Genomic DNA, 22,880 nt, shown 5'->3' with positions numbered 1-22,880 from the left:
CAAACGGCCGTTAAGTTTGGGTTTGGTGGCATGATGACTGTATTGATTAATCACACGTGACATTAAAAAAACGAGTATGAATTGATTTTTTTATTAAAAAATGGATTGCACAGATGTTAAATCATGTAACTTAAGGACAAACTGGAAAAAAAAATTATGTGCAGCTGCAACTGAGAAATCGAAATCAGATTGGGGAAAAAAATTGGACTCCAAATTAGGGTTCGTGGGAGAGAAAAAGAAACCCCAATAATTCCCCAATTCAAGCCCTTCAAAGAAATTTCCAAATCCAATTTCATAACCTAACCCCAAAATTGCAACAGTTGAATTCCAAATCATTTTACAATCTGCAGAAAGGGAATCAAAAACCACCACCCCCAATTCGCGGGCCACACGCGAAAACAGAGAACTCAAAAACCCCAGATGAAAACCCTTGCCACGAAACGCAGAATAGGGCTGCTTCTTCCCAATTAACCTAACCTGCTCCAAAAGTCCGGACTCAATGTGGACATTTTCCAGCACGTTAGCAATCAAGTTAAAAGTTGTCTCCTGCCTCTCCAAGAACTCCACAGACTCTTCCTCGAAGGAAATAACTTGCTGGGTAGACGAGATTGGTCCAAGATTACCATCATTTAAACCCAAATTCAAGCACTGGACCTATAAACATGGTGGGGGCCGTTCACCACTCCTCTCGAGGACGTCGTACTACCATCTTCCGCAGGCTTAGAAGCCACACTGCTCGAGGAACCAAAGTATTCTCATTCCCGGGACTATCATTGTAATTGGTCAGGGGTTGGTGGTTTACACTGATGGGCGAGCTCTGAGACGATGAATTTTCCGCAATGAGCAGTTCCCTCGGAGTGCATGCAACAGAAATAGTATGCGAGGAGAATTGATCAATTAAACAAGTCACCAATCTGTTGGCATCGGACGACGAAATTGGGATATAGTTCTGCGACACACCGGCCAAGAAAGCCCTAGCAATGCTGGAGCGAGGTTCGCCGATCGCGGAAATGATTACTTCGCCGGCGAAGGTAGTGAGCTCCTCGGCAAAATCCAGCGACGCTTGCGCGGCCTTGGAGACGTAGCCGGTGAAATCGACGAAAAAAGAGGTCACGGAATCGGCGTTAAAAGGGTGCGGCCAGAAGGACTGAGTGAAGGAATTGGGAACGGAGCGTAGAAACTCGACTATGTACATTTAATTTTTTAATTCAAAAATTAAAAAAATATAATTGACACACGTTTTTAATGCCACGTAAATTAAAACTACACCGTCAGCATGCCACGTAATACTCTCCTTAACGGCGTTTGTTCAATTTGACGGCAGACCCCTAATTGCTCCAATTTTACAAAAATAAGGATCCAATTGAGACGCCGAAAAGAAAAGGGACCTATTTGAGATTCACGCCGAAAATAGGGACCTACCGAGACATTAAACCTTAAAAAAAAATTATACCAATTTTCGAACAAATATAAAAAAGTAGAGAATATAAAAAATATTTGACTTTTTATATTGGTTCTAAAATAGGTATAAAAAATCTCACTCTTTACAAAAAGGCTCACTTTTATATTGGTTAGGCTCAGAGAAATATATTTCTAGAGAGCTTAACTAACCCCTTTCATAATTATATATTTATATATGTGAAGGTGAATAGAATAGGAAGACTAAAAGACAAAAAAACTCTCTCCTTTAGGGATAAAGGTTATCTAACACTAAACCTCTTAACTTAAACTTTTTATATGGATTTATAAGCTATTTACACACTTCCTCTCAAATTAGAGCATACAGTTTGTTTGATCCAACAAACTCAATACATATTTATTTTGTCAACAACTTCTCACGAACAAAATGACAATCAATTTCTACATGTTTAGTTCTCTCACTGTATTTGATGCAATGTGGAGAGCAACATCCCTATCGAATGCTCCGTTTGTGTAGAATGACGTTCCTTACTTGCCCCTGTGTTATCCTCCTGCACAGTTTTCAGGGTGTTATCCTTGAGCTTGGTTCCCGCAGGCTGTTCCACCCTTGTTGGAACAAAATGTTGAGCGATATGCTTCAACCAAGTGGTCACGTTCTCGGCCTTAGCTACGTCCTCGACCCTCAAGGCCGTCAGTTCTCCTTCATACTTGTTTCGGTTGGATTGGTCTGAGGGTCGGTCGTCTTTTCTTGCTCTGCTCTCTTTTGATCTTCAATCCTCTCCGAGAACACGATCCACTCCAATGGGTTGTTGACCTGCAGAAGACACTCCGACGCTCAAGTGAGACATGTTTCATAAAGAGGTCTATATTTGTTTGGAATAGAAAAAGATATATGTACCTGGATACCAATTGTATATTTATAGGACTTGTGACAGCCAAGTCTATTGATTAACCATTAGAGCAGTATATTTTTGGGCAATATAACTTGCCAATCACTCATAAATACCGTATATTCGTCCTTAATGTGGCCATTAAACGTATTAATTGGTCTTTTGATGATATTTACCTTTCTTGATTAGTTTGTCTATCAATCGGTCGGTTGCTAGGTATAGCACAATACTGTTGTTGCATCTTCAACATCCATTGTTGCAACGCTTTGATCATCTTGGTCGAGTCTTCTGTATTAATGTGTTTTGTGGTCACCATTGAGTTTTCTTCAAGATCATCAGGCCCCACGGTGGAAGCCAAAATGTTTCGGGTGTGGGGTCTAGGATCACAATCAAGACACTCCACGTCACATTTTTCTCTAGACCTCTTAACGCCATTTTTCACAGTCCTGGTTACAAAATTCTCTTAAGTCCTTAATGCTCATTCCCCAAGCCGTGCGGGGGTACTTGCCAAAGGTACTCTGAGGCTCAAGTGAGTGATATGATTGTTCGATTAACATAATAGTAAAATCTTAAATTCACAGTAAATGTCATCATCTATCTCTTTAATTGAGACTCATATTTATAGATTTGGAGATAAACTTATAATTAGCTTAAGTTTAATTATGGTCTAATAACTACTAAACACACTTTATCTATAAGTTTGATTATTAGAGATCATTAAGCATTTAGATGACTAGTCGACTATTCAACTCATCAATCGGTTACTAAAGTAGTAGAGTTAGAATGTTTTGACGTTCCCCAACCGTAATACTCCATACGACTGTATAGGTAAAAGCTGATCAAACGGACATACGATACATTAGTAAAATCCTAAAACATAAAAGAAAGATGTTTTTAATAAATTAAAATTTACAATAAAAATAATAATTTTGACTAAACTTAAAATCATAATTCAACTTAGTTATTGAAATTTTAGTTTAATTATTAATATTTGAGTTTAATGAACATAATGTTATAATTTTTTTTATTAATAAATAAAAATGACTGTCGCTATAATTTTAAAAAAAAATTATAATAAAATTTATGATTCCATACATTGTATATTGTTTTCTTATTTCACATATATTGTAACACATTTTTTATATATAATAATATTATTGAAAATTTATTCTAATTTTCACATTAAATAAAAAAATATCTAAGAAAGTATAAATTTATTATTTTAAATTTTAGATTGAAAATACTATCAAAATCTATGTGAAAGAGACTAGTTAAAAATTAGTGAACCCTCTAAAATGTTTACTTATTAAAATAGTCGTACTATAGTCATAAATATATCACTACTTTCATTTATTATAAATATAGATATTATTATATATCAAGTGACTTACTAAAAAAATTTAAAATAAAATCAGATTTAGTCTTTAAATATCCAGAAATTATAAAAAAAACTCCTACATTACTTTGACGAATAAAACTTAAAAGTAAAAAAAAGAAAAGAAAATAAAGGACTTTTACAATTTGAACTTCATTTGAAAATGGAAAAGATGAAAAAACAAGTGGATAAGTAGTAGTGAGGTTAAACCTCTGAAACCCAACACAAAACCACGCAACAGAAGAACCTAAGCACTCACTCACAATCGTCAATGGCGAGGCTTAAGACGGGCATTGATTCGGCGTTCTGGGACCTCAACGTGGCCTCGCCGCAGTGCCACGACGGCTGGGCCAAGTCCGTTCCCGGAGAACCTTTTCCGGTAGAAGCCTCCGTCGCCAGCAAAGTGCTCCGCCCCCAGCAATTCTCCTTCCTCCGAGACGAGCTCCCTTTTCCCATTGTCGCTCCCTTGCTCTCTCCCACTTCCCCCAAGGATTTGGGCTCCTTCGGTCTCCAAGCCCTTCTCCTCAAACTCTCCTCTTCTCGCTGGTACCTAACTTTTTCACTCTCAAAATACTTGCTTTCGCTACCCTTTTGTTCTCTTTTGTTATTTTGACAGTTCTTGTGATTTGGTTGATGTTTATGGCAAATGGGGTCTCCAGCTTTTGAGAATTGGGAATTTTGATATTTATTTTGTTTTCAAGTGCAGAGATTTTTTTTTTCAATTATTAGGAAAATGATAGCAACCCACCCTTTTAACTTTCTTTTTTTCTTACTATTGTTTGAAAGGAAATGTTTGGATGATTTTTTCGCGTTAAAAGTTTTAATACAGAAAAATTAGAATTAGCTTATGTATAAATAGGTTTGTAGAATTTGTTTTATTTAACTTCTCCAAATGTTTATTTTTAACTTGTGCTAGATTTAGCGCATGAAACTTTATTTCATATTTTTCTTATTTTTTCTTTACTAGAAGGGTTTATGGAAAATTTTTTATGGATAAATCCTTTTTGGAATACAATTTTTAGCAATTATCACTTTTCGTATAATGCGATTTTGTAGCTTTTAGTAAATTTTAATGGTTGAGTGTGATAGAGAGTATGATACTAATGCTTTTTTCTTTTGTTATTAGGAATAGTTTTTTTTAGACTAGAAGACATTCTTTTTATGATGCCAAAGACAGGTACCCGGTGGTATCCTGCATTAGAGGTAACCCTGGTTGAGTTTGTTAGGACTTTAGTTAGTTACAAAGCTCTGTCTCGGAGTATTTAAGCTGGAATAATCCTGGAGCAACTGAATTTTTTTGAACAGTTTTTGTTTGAAGGAAAAGATTCTTTGTAATATTGGATGTTTTTATTGTGTCCTTCTAAAGGAAGGAGTGTTTTTCTAACATTATTATTAGAAGAAGAAATGTTTGAAAATTCTAGAAATTAATGCATGGTCACCTATGTGCAAGGTTGTGAATTGTGGCTTGATATTTTGGAAAACTATGAATAAAAGCGGCTGGTGTAACCACAATTATCGTCAATGACACTCCACTAACCTTGATGCATGCTTGAAATTTTTTATGTGGACAGTTGTTTAAAACCTTGGCTATGTGGAGATGGGAGGGAAAGTATAGATGTATAGATATGATAGGTATATACAACGAAGAAATGTCCATTGATCATTGCTCAAAATATTAAAATAATTGTTAATTTCTTCTAGAAAAGAAGAAAAAACACATGAAAAATCTTTTTGTTATTTTCTCCATTGTTAGCATGTATTTGATTTGGTTGAATGTGGGGGCGGATGGATTGGGAAATCCCACATCGTATGTCTCATATGGTGGGTTTGGCTTATGTATGAGTTGGTCATTTCACTTAATGTCAATTGATTTTGAATTGAATTTGATATGATATCTGAACTTATATCTTATCTTGGTAAATCGTCTATTCAAAAAAATAGGTTTACTTGTTTTGGCAGACATTTGTGGAGAGGATTGTTGGGAAGTCTCACATCGCCTTCCTTAATTCTTGAGATGCAAGTTGTTAGGAAGTCTCAAATTGCCTACCTTAATTCTTGAGTTGGAACTTATATATAAGTTGGGCCAAGCTTAATGTCAATTGAATTTAAGATGAATTCTGATTAGAGGTGCCTGCATTAAATTTTGGGTCATGTGAACCTCCAATAGTCATTTATGTTCTTGTTTCTTTTTTCCGTATCCAATTTCTCATTTTTTTTCCTTTTCTATTTAGTGATTGTGACTCATGCAATTTGGTTAGCAATTGAAATCTTATGGGACCATTTTTGTTTTTCAAGGGTTTTTTGGCACAGGTGAAAGAAAGCCCATTATATTCTCCTTAAAAACAAGTGTATGTTTGTGTGTGTGTTATGATAAGAAGCCAAGCTCAGCCTTTAGTCAAGTGCATTTTTTGGGCTAATTGTGCTTTGCGTTGAATACTGGGACAAAGGGGGTTTCAAGCATTTTGAAAGGGTAATTTTTCCTTTACTAGGATATACTTTTCAGTTATTTCCAGGAACTGGAGAGAGCTATTTGTTTCTGCTTGTTCGTTTTGAAGTGCAGGTTAGTTTTTGTTGAATAGGACAAAATGAGTAAGAGGCCAAACATCTCTTTTCAGTCAAAAGAAGAAACAGAAAATGCTATTTGTATTATGTATATATCTTGAAGAAAGTGGCTAGGGGGATGTCTTGTTTAATCATCTTTCATTCAAATATTCAATCCCCAATTTGTTGAAGATGTATTGAGAGTGGTTGCTTGTCATTTTCGAGTGGTAAAGGTGTAGCATAGAACCAGCATATGCATAATATAAAACATAAAGGTAATTTCATTGTACTTACTTGGATTGCATGATTTTAGAGCCACTGAGTGTAAACGGTTGATTTTAGTACCTACTTATTTTGTGTTTCTTTTCATTATAATTTTCTGATAAATGTGAGTAACATAAAACAGTAACTAAGCATATATGTTCACTCTTTATTGAGTTTTCAAAATGTTCTAGAGTTTCACCCTATACAGCACCTTAGCTATAGTTCTTTGTTAGTAGAATATTATCAGAGGCAAAAAGGACAGCCAAAACTATCTGCAGACAGTTTGTATACATTATGAACTGATTATATATTTATATGTAACGTTTAAAATTTCAACTTTTCAATATTCTTATATAACTCAATTATGATCAATACAGGTGGCTTACAATGACCGGACAGTTTCGTCCCAGGAAGCTGATTGTTGGTGTTAAAAATGAGATTTCTAAGGCTGAAGATTTTGATCTCTCCACGGTCAAGGATGTTGCAAAGCATTTCGTTGACAAGGCACTTTTTTCGCTTGGGTTAACATTTCAGTATGCTTTTTCTCCTTCAACATCCGTATTGTTTGGTTTAGAGGGCCATGGTGAGAAAGCAAAATTGCGCAGCAAAGTGATGGTTTATCATAAGGCATGGATTTAACCACTTGTTATAATTTTTTATTTTTATTTTCTTCTGTGAAAAGATTTTCCTGTTTGAATCAAGTTTGAGATTACATTCAGTCAAACTGAACATTTTAATGGACCTCATTCATTCACATTTATATAAGCATATTCCTCATTTCAATGTTGCTCTGTTATCGTGCCATGTTTTTCTTTTGTCTATAATGAAATATCTGAAACACAAGATCTCTTGCAGCTTCCTGATCATGATCTTACATTAGAAGCAGCATGGCCTCAATTGTTTCTTGACCACAAAGGAAAATATTGGGATGTCCCTGAGTCTTTATCTGTTGATTTGTCATCCCTTTTGTCTGAATCTGGAATCCGTTGGCGTGTTGGGTTACATAAAAATGGTGGTAATCCCCAGCAAGTGAATGCAACAGATGGTAAGCCGCCATTATCTCTGCTACCAGGGTTATCTCTGAAGAGTGCCGTGAGTTATGAGAAGATTAAATACTTCTGGAGAGATAAAGGCACCGTGGAACAAGGGAATGAAGATGTGGTTCCATATGATGTGCGTCTTAACGAACCTCACTCAGCTGTGTTTGGAGTGATTGGTAATTTTCTAGACTGTTTGAGATGAGAATAAGTATTAAAGTATGTTTTATGTTGTGTTGTGTTTTTACACATTTCTTCATAATTGCTCAAGCATTCAACTTCTTTATCATTTTGATGAAATTAAATAGCTTGTGTAGAAGAGAAGAAAGGAATACTGGCACTACAGTGAATTTATATTACAAGTGTGTTTTGATGTGCTGCAAAATGCAAAGCATTGAAAAATATAATGGAATGCAAAAGTTACTCCTCAGAGATCATTTTAAGATCCTCTAAATGTTGTCAAGATTTCTGAGGTATTTTCTAACAAATTTATTGTACAAACAAAATTCAAATATGTTAATAACGAGAGCTTTGCTTGCTTAAGTTGCAGATTCTGTTTGAATAAACAGTTTTCGTATATGGATATGAATGCAATCAATGAATTCCATGTTGGATGACATAAATTTCTCTCGATCAATTGTTTTCCCTTTGAACATATTTTGCCATTTTGTGGATGAGGATGTTAGCTGTGTAGACAAGTTTTGGCAATTTTATTATGCATGAATTGTTTTGCTATCGGTTCATAAACATTGTAGGTGGCACCTTTACTTTGAATGGAAGGAGCTTTTCTAGCACTAATTCAACAGAAGATTTAGGGGTGTCAACAAGCAAGAGATTTCAATTTTTTGGTGATGTGTTTGGCTCAGTTGGTTACTCCTTTCAGCGTGGAAAATTCACAAAAAAATATGGGGACTTGACCAGAGTAGATGCTCGTCTGGATATTTCTTCAGCTTCAGCATCTGCAAAGAAGATTCTGAATGGTTCCAGGGCTGATGTTGGTGAACAACTACCAGCTTTGCCCAGGCTAAATTTAATCTTTCAACAACAGGTGAATTTTTTTCTCTGCTGATAAAAGCAAACTATCTTCCTGTGTATGTTGTTAGGTTGGATGTCTTTGTATCAAGAACAAGTTTTAACTGCAATGCATGTTTGTTTAATGTCTGAATAAAGTTCTCCTTAAAGAGATAAAAGGAAGAAAAAGTTGAATTCACTTTTTTATAATCTAAAATTAATGTATACATAAACTAATTAAAAAGGCTCTTTTATATAATTTGCTTAAATTTTTACTTTTAACTTGTGCATCACCTAATTTTAGCTCATGATATAGCTTATTTTTGGCTTAAATGCTTACTTTGTCCTCATGTTAAGAGGTGAATTTCTGTTTAGTATCCGGTTTTAAAAATGAAGACGTTGAGTTCCTATGCTTACGTTTGGTCTGAGTATATCAGGATCTGAGTATTTCAGTATTTTGGACTGAGTAGGTTCAGCAACTATTATATTCCAGATCAGCAGCATACTGTACCTGATAACCTTATAACTGTGATAAAGATATATGTAGGAAAATAAAATAAAGTTGTTTATCTGTCCACTTGTAGGTTGCAGGGCCAGTTGTTTTCCGAGCAGATTCCCGAATTGCACTGGAAAATGGTTTGGCGATAGAGGATTTCATTTGCAGCCTGAGTTACTCCTTGAAGTCATTTGAGTCTGGAAAGGTTGTTGCTTGGTATTCTCCAAAAAGGAAAGAGGGAATGGTTGAGTTGCGAATGTATGAGTTTTAGAAGATTGAAGCTTCCATTCATGCATTCTTCAAAGATACACCTTTCAATCCAAGAACCCCAACATGGTTGCTCTAAAAGTTGCATTTCGATTACATTACATGTTGCATGCATCATATGATCTGTTGAAACTCAGCACCATTGATTTTGTAATGCCAAAAGGGTTTAGTTGTGTAACATTTTCTGCATAAGCCTAGTACATTTCACATTCAAATTCTAAAGAGAATCAAAATGCTGGAGTTTAAATGAATTTGTCTTAAAAGCTCTATAAGTTGAGATCTTTTTGAAGCTGGTGAAACTGACAAAATGATTGAAAGAAACAATATAAAACCAGTAAGAACTGGTTTAAACTGATATTTTTCAATCTTAAGAATGAAACATTCTAAAGACAAATAAAACATGTAAGTTTAAATTGGTACAAATGATAAAGTTATTGAATTACACAATGTATGCTTACATAATTGAAGCAGATGAAAAAACGTATGAAATAAAGGTTTAATAAAAATGATAGCTTACATATAAATTAAAGGTTTAATGTCTCGACAGGTCCTTATTTTTGGCGTCTCAATTGGATCTTTATTTTTGTAAAATTGAAGCAATTAGGGGTCTCCCGTCAAATTGAACAAACGCCGTTAAGGAAAGTATTACGTGGCATGCTGACAGTGTAGTTTTAATTTACGTGGCATTAAAAACGTGTGTCAATTATATTTTTTTAATTTTTGAATTAAAAAATTAAATTCCTTCACTTAGTCCTTCTGGCCGCACCCTTTCAACGTCGATTCCGTGACCTCTTTTTTCGTCGATTTCACCGGCTACGTCTCCAAGGCCGCGCAAGTGTCGCTGGATTTTGCCGAGGAGCTCACTGCCTTCGCTGGCGAAGTAATCATTTCCGCGATCGGCGAACCTCGCTCCAGCATTGCTAGGGCTTTCTTGGCCGGTGTGTCGCAGAACTATATCCCAATTTCGTCGTCCGATGCCAACAGATTGGTCCAATGCTGATCTATTGGCTTTGAATTTGGGTTTAAATGATGGTAATCTTGGACCAATCTCGTCTACCCAGCAAGTTATTTCCTTCGAGGAAGAGTCTGTGGAGTTCTTGGAGAGACAGGAGACATCTTTTAACTTGATTGCTCACATGCTGAAAAATGTCCACATTGAGTCCGGACTTTTGGAGCAGGTTAGGTTAATTGGGAAGAAGCAACCCTATTCTGCGTTTCGTGGCAAGGGTTTTCATTTGGGGTTTTTGAGTTCTCTGTTTTCGTGTGTGCCTCGCGAATTGGGGGTGGTAGTTTTTGATTCCCTTTCTGCAGATTGTAAAATGATTTGGAATTCAACTATTGCAATTTTGGGGTTAGGTTATGAAATTGGATTTGGAAATTTCTTTGAAGGGCTTGAATTGGGAAATTATTGGGGTTTCTTTTTCTCTCCCACGAACCCTAATTTGGAGTCCAATTTTTTTCCCCAATCTGATTTTGATTTCTTAGTTGCAGCTGCACATAATTTTTTTTCCCAGTTTGTCCTTAAGTTACATGATTTAACATCTGTGCAATCCATTTTTTAATAAAAAAATCAATTCATACTCGTTTTTTTAATGTCACGTGTGATTAATCAATACAGTCATCATGCCACCAAACCCAAACTTAACGGCCGTTTGTTCAATTTGACGGCAGACCCCTAATTGTTATAATTTTACACAAAAAAGGACCCAATTGAGACGCCGAAAATAAGGACCTACCGAGACATTAAACCTAAATTAAATAAAAAGCACCAATAAACTAGTGAATTACAAAATCTAGTAAAAAAAAATCGGTGCATAATTAAATATAAATTAAATGTATAACAAAATAAAAATTATATTTAAAATAAATACAAAATTAATAAAAACACACATAATTTCATTAAAATTAATATAAAAGAACTTAATCTCACTTTTTCTTATCTTATTAATTAGACTGACACAATAAAATTAGAATTAGAAATATTTTAAAAAATTGAAATTTCGTAAATATCTTTCGTTCCAATTTTTCTTCTCATATCCTACGTCTCTTCATCTTTTCCTAACACACACACACACACATATTTCATATTTTTTTCTAATAATAACACATCTTTAAAACTACTTAATTTATTTTTCTATATTCATATTTTATCTAAATAAGATAGAAATTTAATCATAAGAGTTATTTAAAATAAGAATAAAGTAAAAACTCAAATTATTTAAAAATAAGCATGCTATAGTTTTTTCCCTCACACTCAAGGCACCTTGGAAGACTTCAAGTTGTCTTTAAACATATTGCCACACATCCCATATAATCAAATTTAAATTTACCTTTTGATTTATGATTTTAAATTTTTTTTACTCTAAAATATTAAATAAAATAAAATAATTTATATAATTTGAAATATTAATTTTATATTATAAAATGTATATTCAAAATATAAAATTTATATTTTAGAATGTATAATCCAAATAAAAAAAATCAGAAGGTATAATCCAAAATAATAAATTTGTATTAAAAAATATAAGAATTTAGAATATAAAAGAAATAATTACATTTCAAATTGGTGTGGTACCGTGATAAGTGATAAAAGAAGTTTAAGGTTTTTCCTAACATTGTAGGGGCGCGGTTAATAATTATGAGGGTGCAGGAAGCAATAGCTGACAACCAAATATCACTTTAACCTAGTCTCTTCATGCTTAACATTTCAGTTTTTTTTATCTCTCTCTCTCTCTCTACTCTACATTTGGAAAAGCAACTCTAACAAAGCCAAAAATCCCTTCTCTCTACTTCAAACCATTCTTAATAAATTCCTAAAAACCCTTTAATCTATTTGAAATCATACATACATCAACCTCAAGCTTAACACTGAATTTTTTATTCTGTATTCTAAATTACACATTCCAGAATATAAATTTTGTATTTCATATTCACATTCTGAAATACAAAATATTGATATTTAATGTTTTAGATTATATAATCCCAAATATTTTGAATACAATGATATCAAGAATGATTACAAAAATTAGTTTTACATTTGTTGCATCCAGTGAAAAAATAGGCCAGAATATGATCAACAGATAGATTCACTTACCTATAAACTACAAAACTAATGTAATCCATAAAGACAAAACAAGGTAAAAAGGCATGAATTTTGGTTTTGTTACTTGTGAAACTATCTTCATGTTAATTTCATGATATTCAAGACTTATTCAAACATGAATCATGTTATGTAGTTTCTATGCAAGTGTTTTCAAAGGACAGTGATGATACAAATTTGAGATATAGGACTAAACTGAAACTTTTAAAAAGAAAAAGACCAAGAATGAAATTTAGTAAAAGAAAAAAAAATAGAGAACATGAGCATGTTTTAGCCTACAAATCATAAACAGATAATGTAACTTTAACAAGGGTAGAACAGAAATGTATGATTAGAGTTTTGATTCAGAAACTACATAAGGAAAGCAACAGGTTATTATAACAGAAAAGGAATATAACATTTTAAGACCAATTAAGAGAAAGGGTTTATTCAAATGAAAATACATTTGTCAAAGATATTATCAAAAAATAGTGTTTCATGCAGTGGCCAAACCCTACTCAACCACAGCCAACAAGTCACTTGCTTTGCAGAAGCAGTGCTTTGCATCAGTCCCCAAATCCACCTGATAAATTATGATGACAAAAGCATTTAATTAGTAATAATGGCATTAAAATAACTAATGCTGTCAATTGTAATGAGCTAAGTTGTAATTACAACTTAGAATATCATTAGATAGATAAACACTAAGTATACTTTAAAGCAAAAAATTTGAAGTCCCCCTTACCTCATAAGCACTCATGTCAGTGAATAGTACCTGCAAAAGACAAATCAGAGTTAACATTTATAACAAAAAGTTGGAGTTGATTTTCAATGCTGTATGAGATGATATTTATAATGAGAATTTAAATTACAATGATACCCTAAAGTTAGTACTTTTTTCAACAAGGACTTCTCTTATCAGGGGATGTATGTGTAATGTAAACTGAGATGGCAATGTAATGATTTTAGAACAGAGAAAAGGTTTGTGCAGAATTTTAAAGAAAATGGAGGCTCAATGTAATTTGAGAAAACTGAATACTTTACTCTATTTTTTATTATTGTTTTGTCTTTTGCCAATTTCTATTTCACCTCCTTTGCAGTAATTAAACTTGTACCTTTGTTCCAGCCTTTAGTTCTCCAGCCTCAGCACCAACATTTAGGATCTGAAATAAATATGAAAGAAAATTACCACATATTATATCAAATTACCCATGAAAACATTTGCAGAACCAAAGTACTAAATGTATCTATGTCTGCTTACTTCTCCCACGAGATATCGCTCAAATTTCACGGCTGACTTGGGCAGCAAAACTCCCCCAGCTGTTTTCTACACGAAAAACACATATTCAGAAATCAGCTATGCATCATGGAAAAAAAGTACTGTGTCAGCTGCAGAATAAGTTATTCTAATCTAAGCATATAACAAACTTTTGCAAACCGGTATCCTAAATTACATCAAATTAGTTCATAATGCAACAGATGAAGCCACCAACTAGTTATAATACTACATCAGGTGTTATTTGACCATCACTTTCTCTGTCATTCTACCAATTGGGTAAAAACAATGATAAAACAATGATATGAAGTCAATAGATAACTAGAAATTCAACAGATGGTGGAAGAAACACTGTCAACAAATAGAGACCAACAAAAAATTCAATCAATTGTAACAAACAGATTGCCATGCTAATGCTATGTCTGCGTGCGTGACTAATACAACAGAACCTTAAATACCTCAAAAATTAACACATTCAAGAACACTTAGAAAAAGCTCCTGAACTATAAAGTTCGAGATCAGAACTAATACTTCTCAACAACATGCACTGCATCATACCACTACATTTACATATCTTTAATAGGCTTTAGAACACATTCTATACCTTCTACTTACATAATTCCTTAATATTATGCATTTGGATTAAGACTGCAACTTATAATGGTTCATTTAAATAGCAATTACCTACCCTGGACAGCATCATTGGGTCTCACTATAGGGTGACATGGGCGTTTTTGTTTTTACCAACACAATACAAAACCAAGCTCAGGACATTGCCTGAAGAAACCTCAGAATAATTTTTAATGCATTTGTTTCACTTGTACACAAGTGGCACCAACTTGGAGGTAGTTGTTGTGATTGTAGTTGCTATTGAAATACAGTGACCAAAATTTTTATTTCATAGCAAAATCTAAATAGATTTCTCAAAATCACATCAAACTGCAAGTTACCCAAATAGAGAACCCGCAAACTTGTCCAACATTTCAGATAAGGTATAGTTGGAATATGATACACTAAAAGATTAAGAATAAACAACACCCCATGTAAAAATATTTGGTTTCATGGATAAGAGCATAGCATACCTCTGATAGCTCTTCCAAACGAATAAGAACTCTGTCAGCCTGAGGCACAACCTGCATCCCAAAATCATAACTTAGAAGAAAAAATTTGAACTTTCAGAAATTTAAAATAAGGGAAAAGGGGGGAATTAGTGGGATGGTGTAGGCTACAAAAATAAAACCAATTCCGAAAACCCTCTTAAAGAAAAAGGAAAGAACCTTAGTGGGTTCCCATTTTTTGGCAATTGCATTGATCTTCAGAGTGCTCCTCTGCGAAACTGCATTCGACCCATATAAGAAAAGGTTAAGAATTTCAGTACGAGGTTGAATTTGGAAAACAAAATTGAAAGATGCATACATGAGGGCCTCTTGTTAGAGAAAGAAATGGCACTGGTTTTGTGTAGGAAAGGAGTTGGCAGGGTGAGAAACGTTGATGCCATGGATAAGAGAGAAGAAACGTTGTAGCAAAGAATGGAGTAAGGAAACCAGGTTAAACCCTCTTAGGTTTATCTGTTCGGTGGCTAAAGACCAAGGAAAAGACAAAATGAGTGCCCCAAAAATCTGTAGAAATTTGAGAAAGTACTAGAACTTGTTAGAAGGAAACTTCTATCATAGAATATTTCACATTCTGAATAATTTTTTTAATTTTGAACAAAATAATTAGCGTTTTATTTTGAGATAGGTATAACAGAAAATTAAGAATTAAGACCGAGAAAAGGGATAAAAAAAATTACAAATCGATTGAAATAAGACATATTTATATCTATATATAAAAGAATTATTTTTGTATAACTTTTTTTTATGATATTTTTTAAATAATCGTTTTTTTAAACTAAAATAATTATATTTTTAATTACATTCTTTAAATAATCGTTAATTTAAATTTAGTTATTTTTTAAATTAAAATAATTATTTTATAATCAACTTTTACTTAAAGTTAGTTATTTTTTAAATTAAATAAATTATCTACAATAAAATAACACATATACGCGTATGTATTTCTACTAGGAAATAAAGTTAAAAGAAACTAATTAGTTTTTATTAAAAAAATAAAATTTATTTACCTATATTATTAATAAAGGGAATTTATATTTTTTACTTTTTAATAATGATTTTTTAAATTTAAATGACTGTTTATAATAAAAAAATAATTTTTAATTTTAATTTTAATTTATAAATAATAAATTTTTTAAATTCATATAATTTTTATAATTAAAAAACCATTTACATAATAAAAATAAAATTCAATTATTATATTTACTATTTTTAGAAAACATCTTTTATAGTTTGTTAGTATTTTTTTATGTTAATGATTAAAAATTATTTTATAGCTTAATAAAAATTTTAGTGTAGCAAAAAAATTGGGCATACAAGCGGTACATCCACATATGTGTATTCACTTTTTATATGATAAAAAATAATAAAATTAAAATTAAAAAAGTAAATGTAAATAATTTTATAATAAAAGATAATTTTTGTTTAATTTGTAGGTAATATTTTTATTATAGATAATTATTTTAGTTCAAAAAAAGTCAAATAAAAAAATTAAATTTAAAAAAAATTACTTAAAAAGATAAAATTAGTAAGATAATTATTTTAATTTTTTAAAGATATTTATTAGAGATAAAATTGGAAAACAAATGTTTATTATGAACTTTTTTTATGCAAGGAGGTATCAATTATATATTGAAAATGAAATATAAAATTATAATGTTATCATTGTATTTTATTTTTTTTACATTTTCTAAAAGAATTTTTATAACTATTATTAAAATATGATTGTATCATTAATATATATATATATATATATATATATATATATATTAACTTTTTATGTATATTTTATGATTAGTTTTATAAATTTAAAATAATAAAATATTTTAATATTAATTTAGTTTTTGTTTTTGTTAGGTTTTGTACATAGTGTTCGGTCTTAGGTAGCGTTCGGTCTTGATAGTGCTCGGTCTTAGGTAGCGTTCGGTCTCTCAAGTAGCGTTCGGTCGTAGTAGCATTCGGTCTCTCTTAGTGGGCGGTCCTAAATAGTGTTCGGCCACTTCTTCAGTCTTACCTTTTATGGACCGTTTAGTCCTGTCATTTGAGAAGTGAGATATCATTCGGTCTCCACCATTCACAAGGTGTTCGGTCTTACTCATTATGTGTTGATGTTTTCCATTCGGCCTATATTCCTATTTATTGCAGTATGCTATTTTACTTAATTGTTCTAGTTGCTTTAAGGGCTTATGTGTGCATTATCATGTTGGTGTGTTAAAGTGAAAAGTATCAGTATTGGACGTAATTCCATGATCCTCAAGGGGGGATGCATGGTGGTGCCCTTAGTGTTTAGAATGATTTGCATGGTAACTCAGTCTTGGGGGTTATCCTGAAACTACAATGGTCAATCATTCTCAAGTAGAGGGGATTGAATCATGTCGTGAGTAGTAGCAGGAAGTCCTAGTCTTGGGTGCTTCCAGTATGGCCCAAGGTGAGTGATAACGGACTAACCTCGTGAGTATGGTAGGGTGAAACCCATTGGCAATGACTTTGCAAAGCAGTAGAGGCCACCACGAGTGCATGACCCATCATAGCTCGACAATCATTCTAAGTCCCGGACGAGTCAAGTTTAAGTGCAACAAGTCATGTGGGTGTAGTGTACTATATCTGTCTTTGGTTGCATATTGTTTGTGATTGCTATAACATGATTTTTATATCTAGCTTACCCTTGCTTGTGTGTTTGTGTTTGTTTGGGTATGTTTTTCTTTTGCAATTATCATCCACTTGGATGTGAGCAGAGGCGGATGAGGTGCCTCTGGAGCAGGCTTTGGAGGAAGACGATGTTGCTGCTTAGTCTCCTTAGGATTCTCTTAGTATTTCTTGTATTTTGAATTACTATTTAGTTGTCGAGGATTTCCCTGTGATTCCTATCCTTTTGAAATACTCTATTTGCGTTTAAGTTTTAAATCATGTCTCATTGTGGGATGACTGTAAGCTTAACTACCTTATTTACAGTTTACTCTAACTGTCCTCTTTTATACAAATGTGGACTCACTATATTATATGCTTCTATATAATCTGGGATGTTACATAAATAATAATAATAATAATAATAATGATAATAATAATAATAATAATATAATATAATAATAATATTATTAATAATAAGGTCATATTATTTTAAAAGTAATTGTATTTATTATTTTTGTTCGTGTAAAAATAGTAATATGGTGAAAAAAACAAAAGATCCTCGTTGGACTATACAATTTCATAATAAAACAAACTTGAAATATACATTAATTTTTGTTTTAATGGTTTTGTTTTTTTAGTTAATTAGGAATGAGAATAGTTTTAACTTAATTATTTTATGATTATGAATAATGGTATGATTATGAAAATTGATTAAATCATAAATTTGCATAAAAAAGACTAACACTGGAAAAATAATTATAATTTAAAAAATGAATAGTGTGGTTTCACCTGGAATGGATGACGTGTCTTGCCGAAGACATCCATCTTTTATCATTTCATTAAAAGTATAATCATTAATTGCATACACAAATCATAAAAAAGTGATAGGCACATAGAATATGCATAGAGTTAAAGTTATTTATGCATATTTAACTAATGGGCTTGATTGAGACAAATTTTATCATGTGTAGACATAATTAAAACTTTTTTAAACAGTAGGATCAACTTGACACACTGCAGCGAAACTAGAAACAAAGAAAGTAATTAAACCTTGCTTTTAACAAGACTGTTTAAATAATTAACGTCATTAACGTGGTTGAACAATCGGTTGTGCAGCGGAGTTAAAACGAATTTTATTGTTAAGAGCAGAAAAGCGTGTTCGGTTAATAAAATGATTCCTTTAATTTTCTTATAAAACTTTTATTGAACAGTTGATGTGCTTAAAGTTTAAAGAGTGTAGGGAAGAGAAAAATCACACAAATGATTTTTATCCTAGTTCGAATCAATAGATTCTACGTCCAGTTGTTAATCACTATAAAGAGCAATCAAACAGGAAATTAAAACCAAGAAAAACAACATAAATTCCAAAAACAGGGCGCTCAACGAGCTATACTTCTTGTCCAATGGATTTCTTCTTAAATAATCGGTTATTTCACCTAATAATCGATTATTCTAGAGAGATTTTAGACAAAGATGAATTTCTTACTAAAATAATTGATTATCAAGTAAGATAATTGATTATTCCAGTCAGTTTTCAACTTTGATTTTTCTGATTTGGTTGCATCGTGTGGACCTCCAGGAAATTCACCAATTTCCTTTTCACCAACATTTCGATCCTTCTGCTCTTGAACATGATGCTTCTATTCAATAATGTTATTATCTTACTCATGAATAAAAGTTTCTTCTCATCTTCTTTAAACTTATGCGATAGGTCCTCCCCTCCTTTTCCTTTGAGAAGAATTTTCTCTTCGATAAGATGATACACCTCGTGTTCTAGTCATATTTGCAAAAACACAATAATCTTCAACAACAACAAAATAAATATTAAATACAAATTTAAAATAAATATTTGAAATAAAATGAATACAAATTAATACAACAAAATAATCTTGATGAACATAATCTTAAAAAACAACAACAAAATAAATAAATAAACACCATAAATTAATACAAATTTAAAAATAAAAATTATTTCAAATTTGTTCAATGGATTTTTAAAACCGTGAAGACCTTAAGACCTTCAACGGTTTTCAAAACCCGTTAAAAGTTGAAGGTTTCAACTATTTTCGAAAATCGTCGAAGGCCTCAATGATTTTTAAAGCTCGTTCTCAACTATTTTTCTCCACACCAGTTTTTCCATATCAATGCACAAACCAAACCAACATAATTCAAAGTCTATAACTAAGCAAAAACATAAACAAACACCTTAGCTTTCCTTCTTTGTTTTGAAAGAGAATTTGTTGTGCAAAGGGTGTTGTGATGGTATGTGATCCTATGAAACTTGGGGTGGTGGAGTGGCAAAAGAAGAACAAAAATAAAGAAGAGAAGAGAAAAAGAAAAACAAAAGAAAGGGGCCACTACTAGGTTAGACAAATAACAGCAAGAGAAGAAGTGGAAAGGATTTTAAAATAAAAAGTGAAAACAATTACCTAAACTAAAAATTCATTTTACAAATTTCAAGTTCTGCTCTTATTAAAAACACCAAATGACATTAAAAATTCGAAATACAGGAAACTAAATTTTGAACGTAATAAAAACCGTCTATGAATATAACGCATAGTATGTCATTTCTGAAATTAAAAACGTTTTCTGTGTCATTAATGAAAAAAAAAATCGTAATTCGTCATCCCTATTGATGGAACAAGGTTTATTTCTTAAGACAATGTTGAAGGCGTTGTCGTCTTACAATGGGAGAAATAGCGTACAGAAAAGAGACATATCTTTGACTGTGTTCCAAATTATCCATGTCTAATCACACCTCACTCATTTATTTATTTATTAGTCCAAATAGTATTTTCCACAATAGTTTGAGAATTTTAAAATGATATTTTTGTTAAATATGCTTTTGCACTGTATGAAGAAGATCCTTGTAAAATCATAAAGAATTTGGTGATCAGTTCCATGATGAGTTTGGTAGTGTGGCGGCGAGCAGTTGAGAAGAGTTAATGGCTGTCGTTGTAAAAAAATTATTAATTTATAAAACTAATTTAAATAAGCAACCTAATTAAATTAATAAAATAAACTAACAATATTATCAAACATATATATTTTTTAAAATATTAAAAATCATAAAAAATTGTGTAATACAAATTTTATTCTTCACCCCTCTTGCCCAATAGTCGATTTTCTTTTTCAAAATTTACAAGTTAATGACATTATTCTTTTAACAAAGGCTCATTTATTTAGGTTTTGCATGATTTGCAAACACATGTCCATATATATATGTATATAACAAAGATAAAAAATAAATAAAATATTTGAGAAAGAGAATTTCAAAGTGAATGAGGTAGGTGATCAAAGCACAAAACCTAGTCAATAGATCCAAAATAGGTGTAAAAGGTATGAAGTATGATAACTTTTGAGTTGCTTGTGCACCCCAACCAAAGCTAGGAATATAAACAAAACACGACATAGAAGATAGTATTGGATTCTCGTTTATGTCTAAGTCAACCTTGTATTACGTTTACATGCTACGTATGCACTCACTCTTCATTGTTTTTCCTTCAAAAAATTGCTTAATTTCAATGATTTAACCCTACAAAATCGTGTGAATGGTGTCATCACTTCTATTTTTTATATTTCAATTTAATTTATATTATTAGACATATGAATATCTAATAATTATAGATAGATTTTGATGTTTTTATTTCTTTTATTATCTTTCTCATACAAGTATTTGGATAAAAGGTATCGTTTGATGTAGGAATTTTTTTTTTAACACATTCCCACAACGTGTTATTAGATTATTTAACATAAATAATTATTGTTTTATCATTTGTATGACTAATGGAATTATGTAGGTCTTCTTTTCACTATGCCAAACATTTGCTAAAATTAAATTTATGAAATTTAGATAAAAACAAGTTCTTGTAAACATAAAGTCTTATGAAATTCATTTATAATCTCTGCTTTATTTTGTGATTACCATAAAATATTATACACACACATTGTTTAATAAAACTTTGCTTCGTTAATCTAATACACGTTGGTGTTTGGATCTTATCTTTTTATGGGTATTGATTTATTTTCTACCAAGTTTTGTGAGTGAGAGTAAGAGAAAGCAAATCTTGGTATACAACTTTCATGGATCAGATTCAGAGTTCAACTTTTTCTAAAACTTAACTGTTTTGCATTTGGGATATAAGCTACCTAGGTTTGCCGTTTCTTCAAGCAATCACAGATTCCTAGACAATCCATAAAGAAAGAAAAAGAACACAACTAGGGTTTCACAAACGGGTTTTGGAACATCAAATATAACTAAAACAAATTTTAATCTTAGATCTATATAATTTTTAACTAACGATCAAAATCAGTAAATACTACTTTGTTTTTCTACATAATCCTTATGGAAGATCTTGTTTCACTGTATCTTTAATTTTTGTTTCTTCACATTCACCTTTTATTCACTATAAACTTGATGAATTCAACATATTTGAACCATTTAATAGAAACAATTATAGAAACAATTACAAATTTAAAAAGTAAATACTAATTTATCTGTATAAAAAAAATTCAAGATATAACATCAACAAAATTAAATCCAATCACATTGTGTCTGATATTGTCTGATATTATTCTCAATCTGACATCTTTCGACATCTTAAGACAATAAGTTAATATTAAGTTCAATTACATTGTGATATTATTCTCAATCCGATATCTTAAAACAATAAATTAATAGATTTTTATAATTATACGGTATTTTAATTTTTTATTTTTATCTAATATAAAACTTAAATTCACGATTTTGAACACAATATATACTATTTTTATGAGAAAAAAAAAGAAACAAGTGAAGAATGATGTAGATGGCATGAGAGAAAGGTGTGGATGATGATGAAGATGGTGCATATATGTAATCATTAATAAGTTGTTTCCTTTTATTTATCAACATTAATATACGTAGCTAAAGGCTTTAAAACTGAGGCAGAAGTAGGACCTTTTTCCATTAAAAGGGTTGGTAATCTACAATAAATGACCTATCACTCATTCTCACTCCATATTCTACCTTTTCCTCTTATTTATTTGGCTTTCTCTCTCTCAAACCCTAACATTTTTACTCACATCATCACTATAATTAGGTAATAGTAATAAAGACCAGTGAATCATTCTTCCAACCAAATTCTCACAAATATGACATCAATAAGGCACATTCCTACAAAATCCAAACAAGCACTTCATCTGAACAAATTAACCTTCTATATCAGACTTTTCATTCCCTTTTTCACACTGCAGACACTCTTCCTATCACTCCACAGATATATGTTTTTTTTTTATTAACAACATCCACCTATTTACTCATGATCAAAATATGAATAGCTATTTTTAGTTGGACTTTTTTCTTTATATAATGTTATTTTTTTTCTATTATATAAAGAGATCAAATTCAGTATCATCTGAATCAACTGATTGCTAAAAAAAATCAGGAGGATGATCTAGCTAACTAGTTTCTCTAGAACATTAGTTATAACGTTAAAAAAAAAGA

General features: G+C 31.6%; 2 protein-coding genes across 2 annotated transcripts; one reads left to right on the top strand and one right to left on the bottom strand.

Moving 5' to 3' along the window:
* Window positions 1–3,704: 3,704 nt before the first annotated feature.
* Window positions 3,705–9,572, top strand: LOC124821932 (TRIGALACTOSYLDIACYLGLYCEROL-like protein). The gene is made up of 5 exons (XM_088094861.1): window positions 3,705–4,230; window positions 6,867–7,116; window positions 7,345–7,705; window positions 8,282–8,574; window positions 9,122–9,572. Exons 1-5 carry the CDS (start codon window positions 3,956–3,958, stop codon window positions 9,302–9,304), a joined length of 1,362 nt encoding a protein of 453 aa, XP_087950987.1. The 5' UTR covers window positions 3,705–3,955; the 3' UTR covers window positions 9,305–9,572.
* A 3,141-nt stretch (window positions 9,573–12,713) lies between these two features.
* Window positions 12,714–15,270, bottom strand: LOC148195589 (10 kDa chaperonin 1, chloroplastic-like). Its single transcript, XM_088094078.1, has 7 exons — window positions 15,072–15,270; window positions 14,933–14,991; window positions 14,738–14,788; window positions 13,641–13,706; window positions 13,495–13,542; window positions 13,125–13,154; window positions 12,714–12,962 (listed from the first exon to the last, which is right to left on the bottom strand). Exons 1-7 carry the CDS (start codon window positions 15,151–15,153, stop codon window positions 12,894–12,896), a joined length of 405 nt encoding a protein of 134 aa, XP_087950204.1. The 5' UTR covers window positions 15,154–15,270; the 3' UTR covers window positions 12,714–12,893.
* Between the last annotated feature and the right edge of the window lie 7,610 nt (window positions 15,271–22,880).

The sequence above is a fragment of the Vigna umbellata genome, chromosome 7, assembly GCF_029865625.1.
Source record: "Vigna umbellata cultivar VRB3 chromosome 7, Vumbellata_1.0, whole genome shotgun sequence".
NCBI lineage: Eukaryota > Viridiplantae > Streptophyta > Magnoliopsida > Fabales > Fabaceae > Vigna > Vigna umbellata.
This window is presented reverse-complemented; position numbering and strand designations above follow the sequence as displayed.

Bases quoted from the DNA above. Each gene is read 5' to 3' on its own strand.
- LOC124821932 (XM_088094861.1), top strand. From the start codon at position 3,956: ATGGCGAGGCTTAAGACGGGCATTGATTCGGCGTTCTGGGACCTCAAC. The intron at 4,231-6,866 runs GTACCTAACTTT...TGATCAATACAG, and splicing joins AAACTCTCCTCTTCTCGCTG to GTGGCTTACAATGACCGGAC. The intron at 7,706-8,281 runs GTAATTTTCTAG...TAAACATTGTAG, and splicing joins AGCTGTGTTTGGAGTGATTG to GTGGCACCTTTACTTTGAAT.
- LOC148195589 (XM_088094078.1), bottom strand. From the start codon at position 15,153: ATGGCATCAACGTTTCTCACCCTGCCAACTCCTTTCCTACACAAAACC. The intron at 14,992-15,071 runs GTATGCATCTTT...GGTCGAATGCAG, and splicing joins CTCTAACAAGAGGCCCTCAT to TTTCGCAGAGGAGCACTCTG. The intron at 13,155-13,494 runs GTACAAGTTTAA...TGTCTTTTGCAG, and splicing joins AACTAAAGGCTGGAACAAAG to GTACTATTCACTGACATGAG.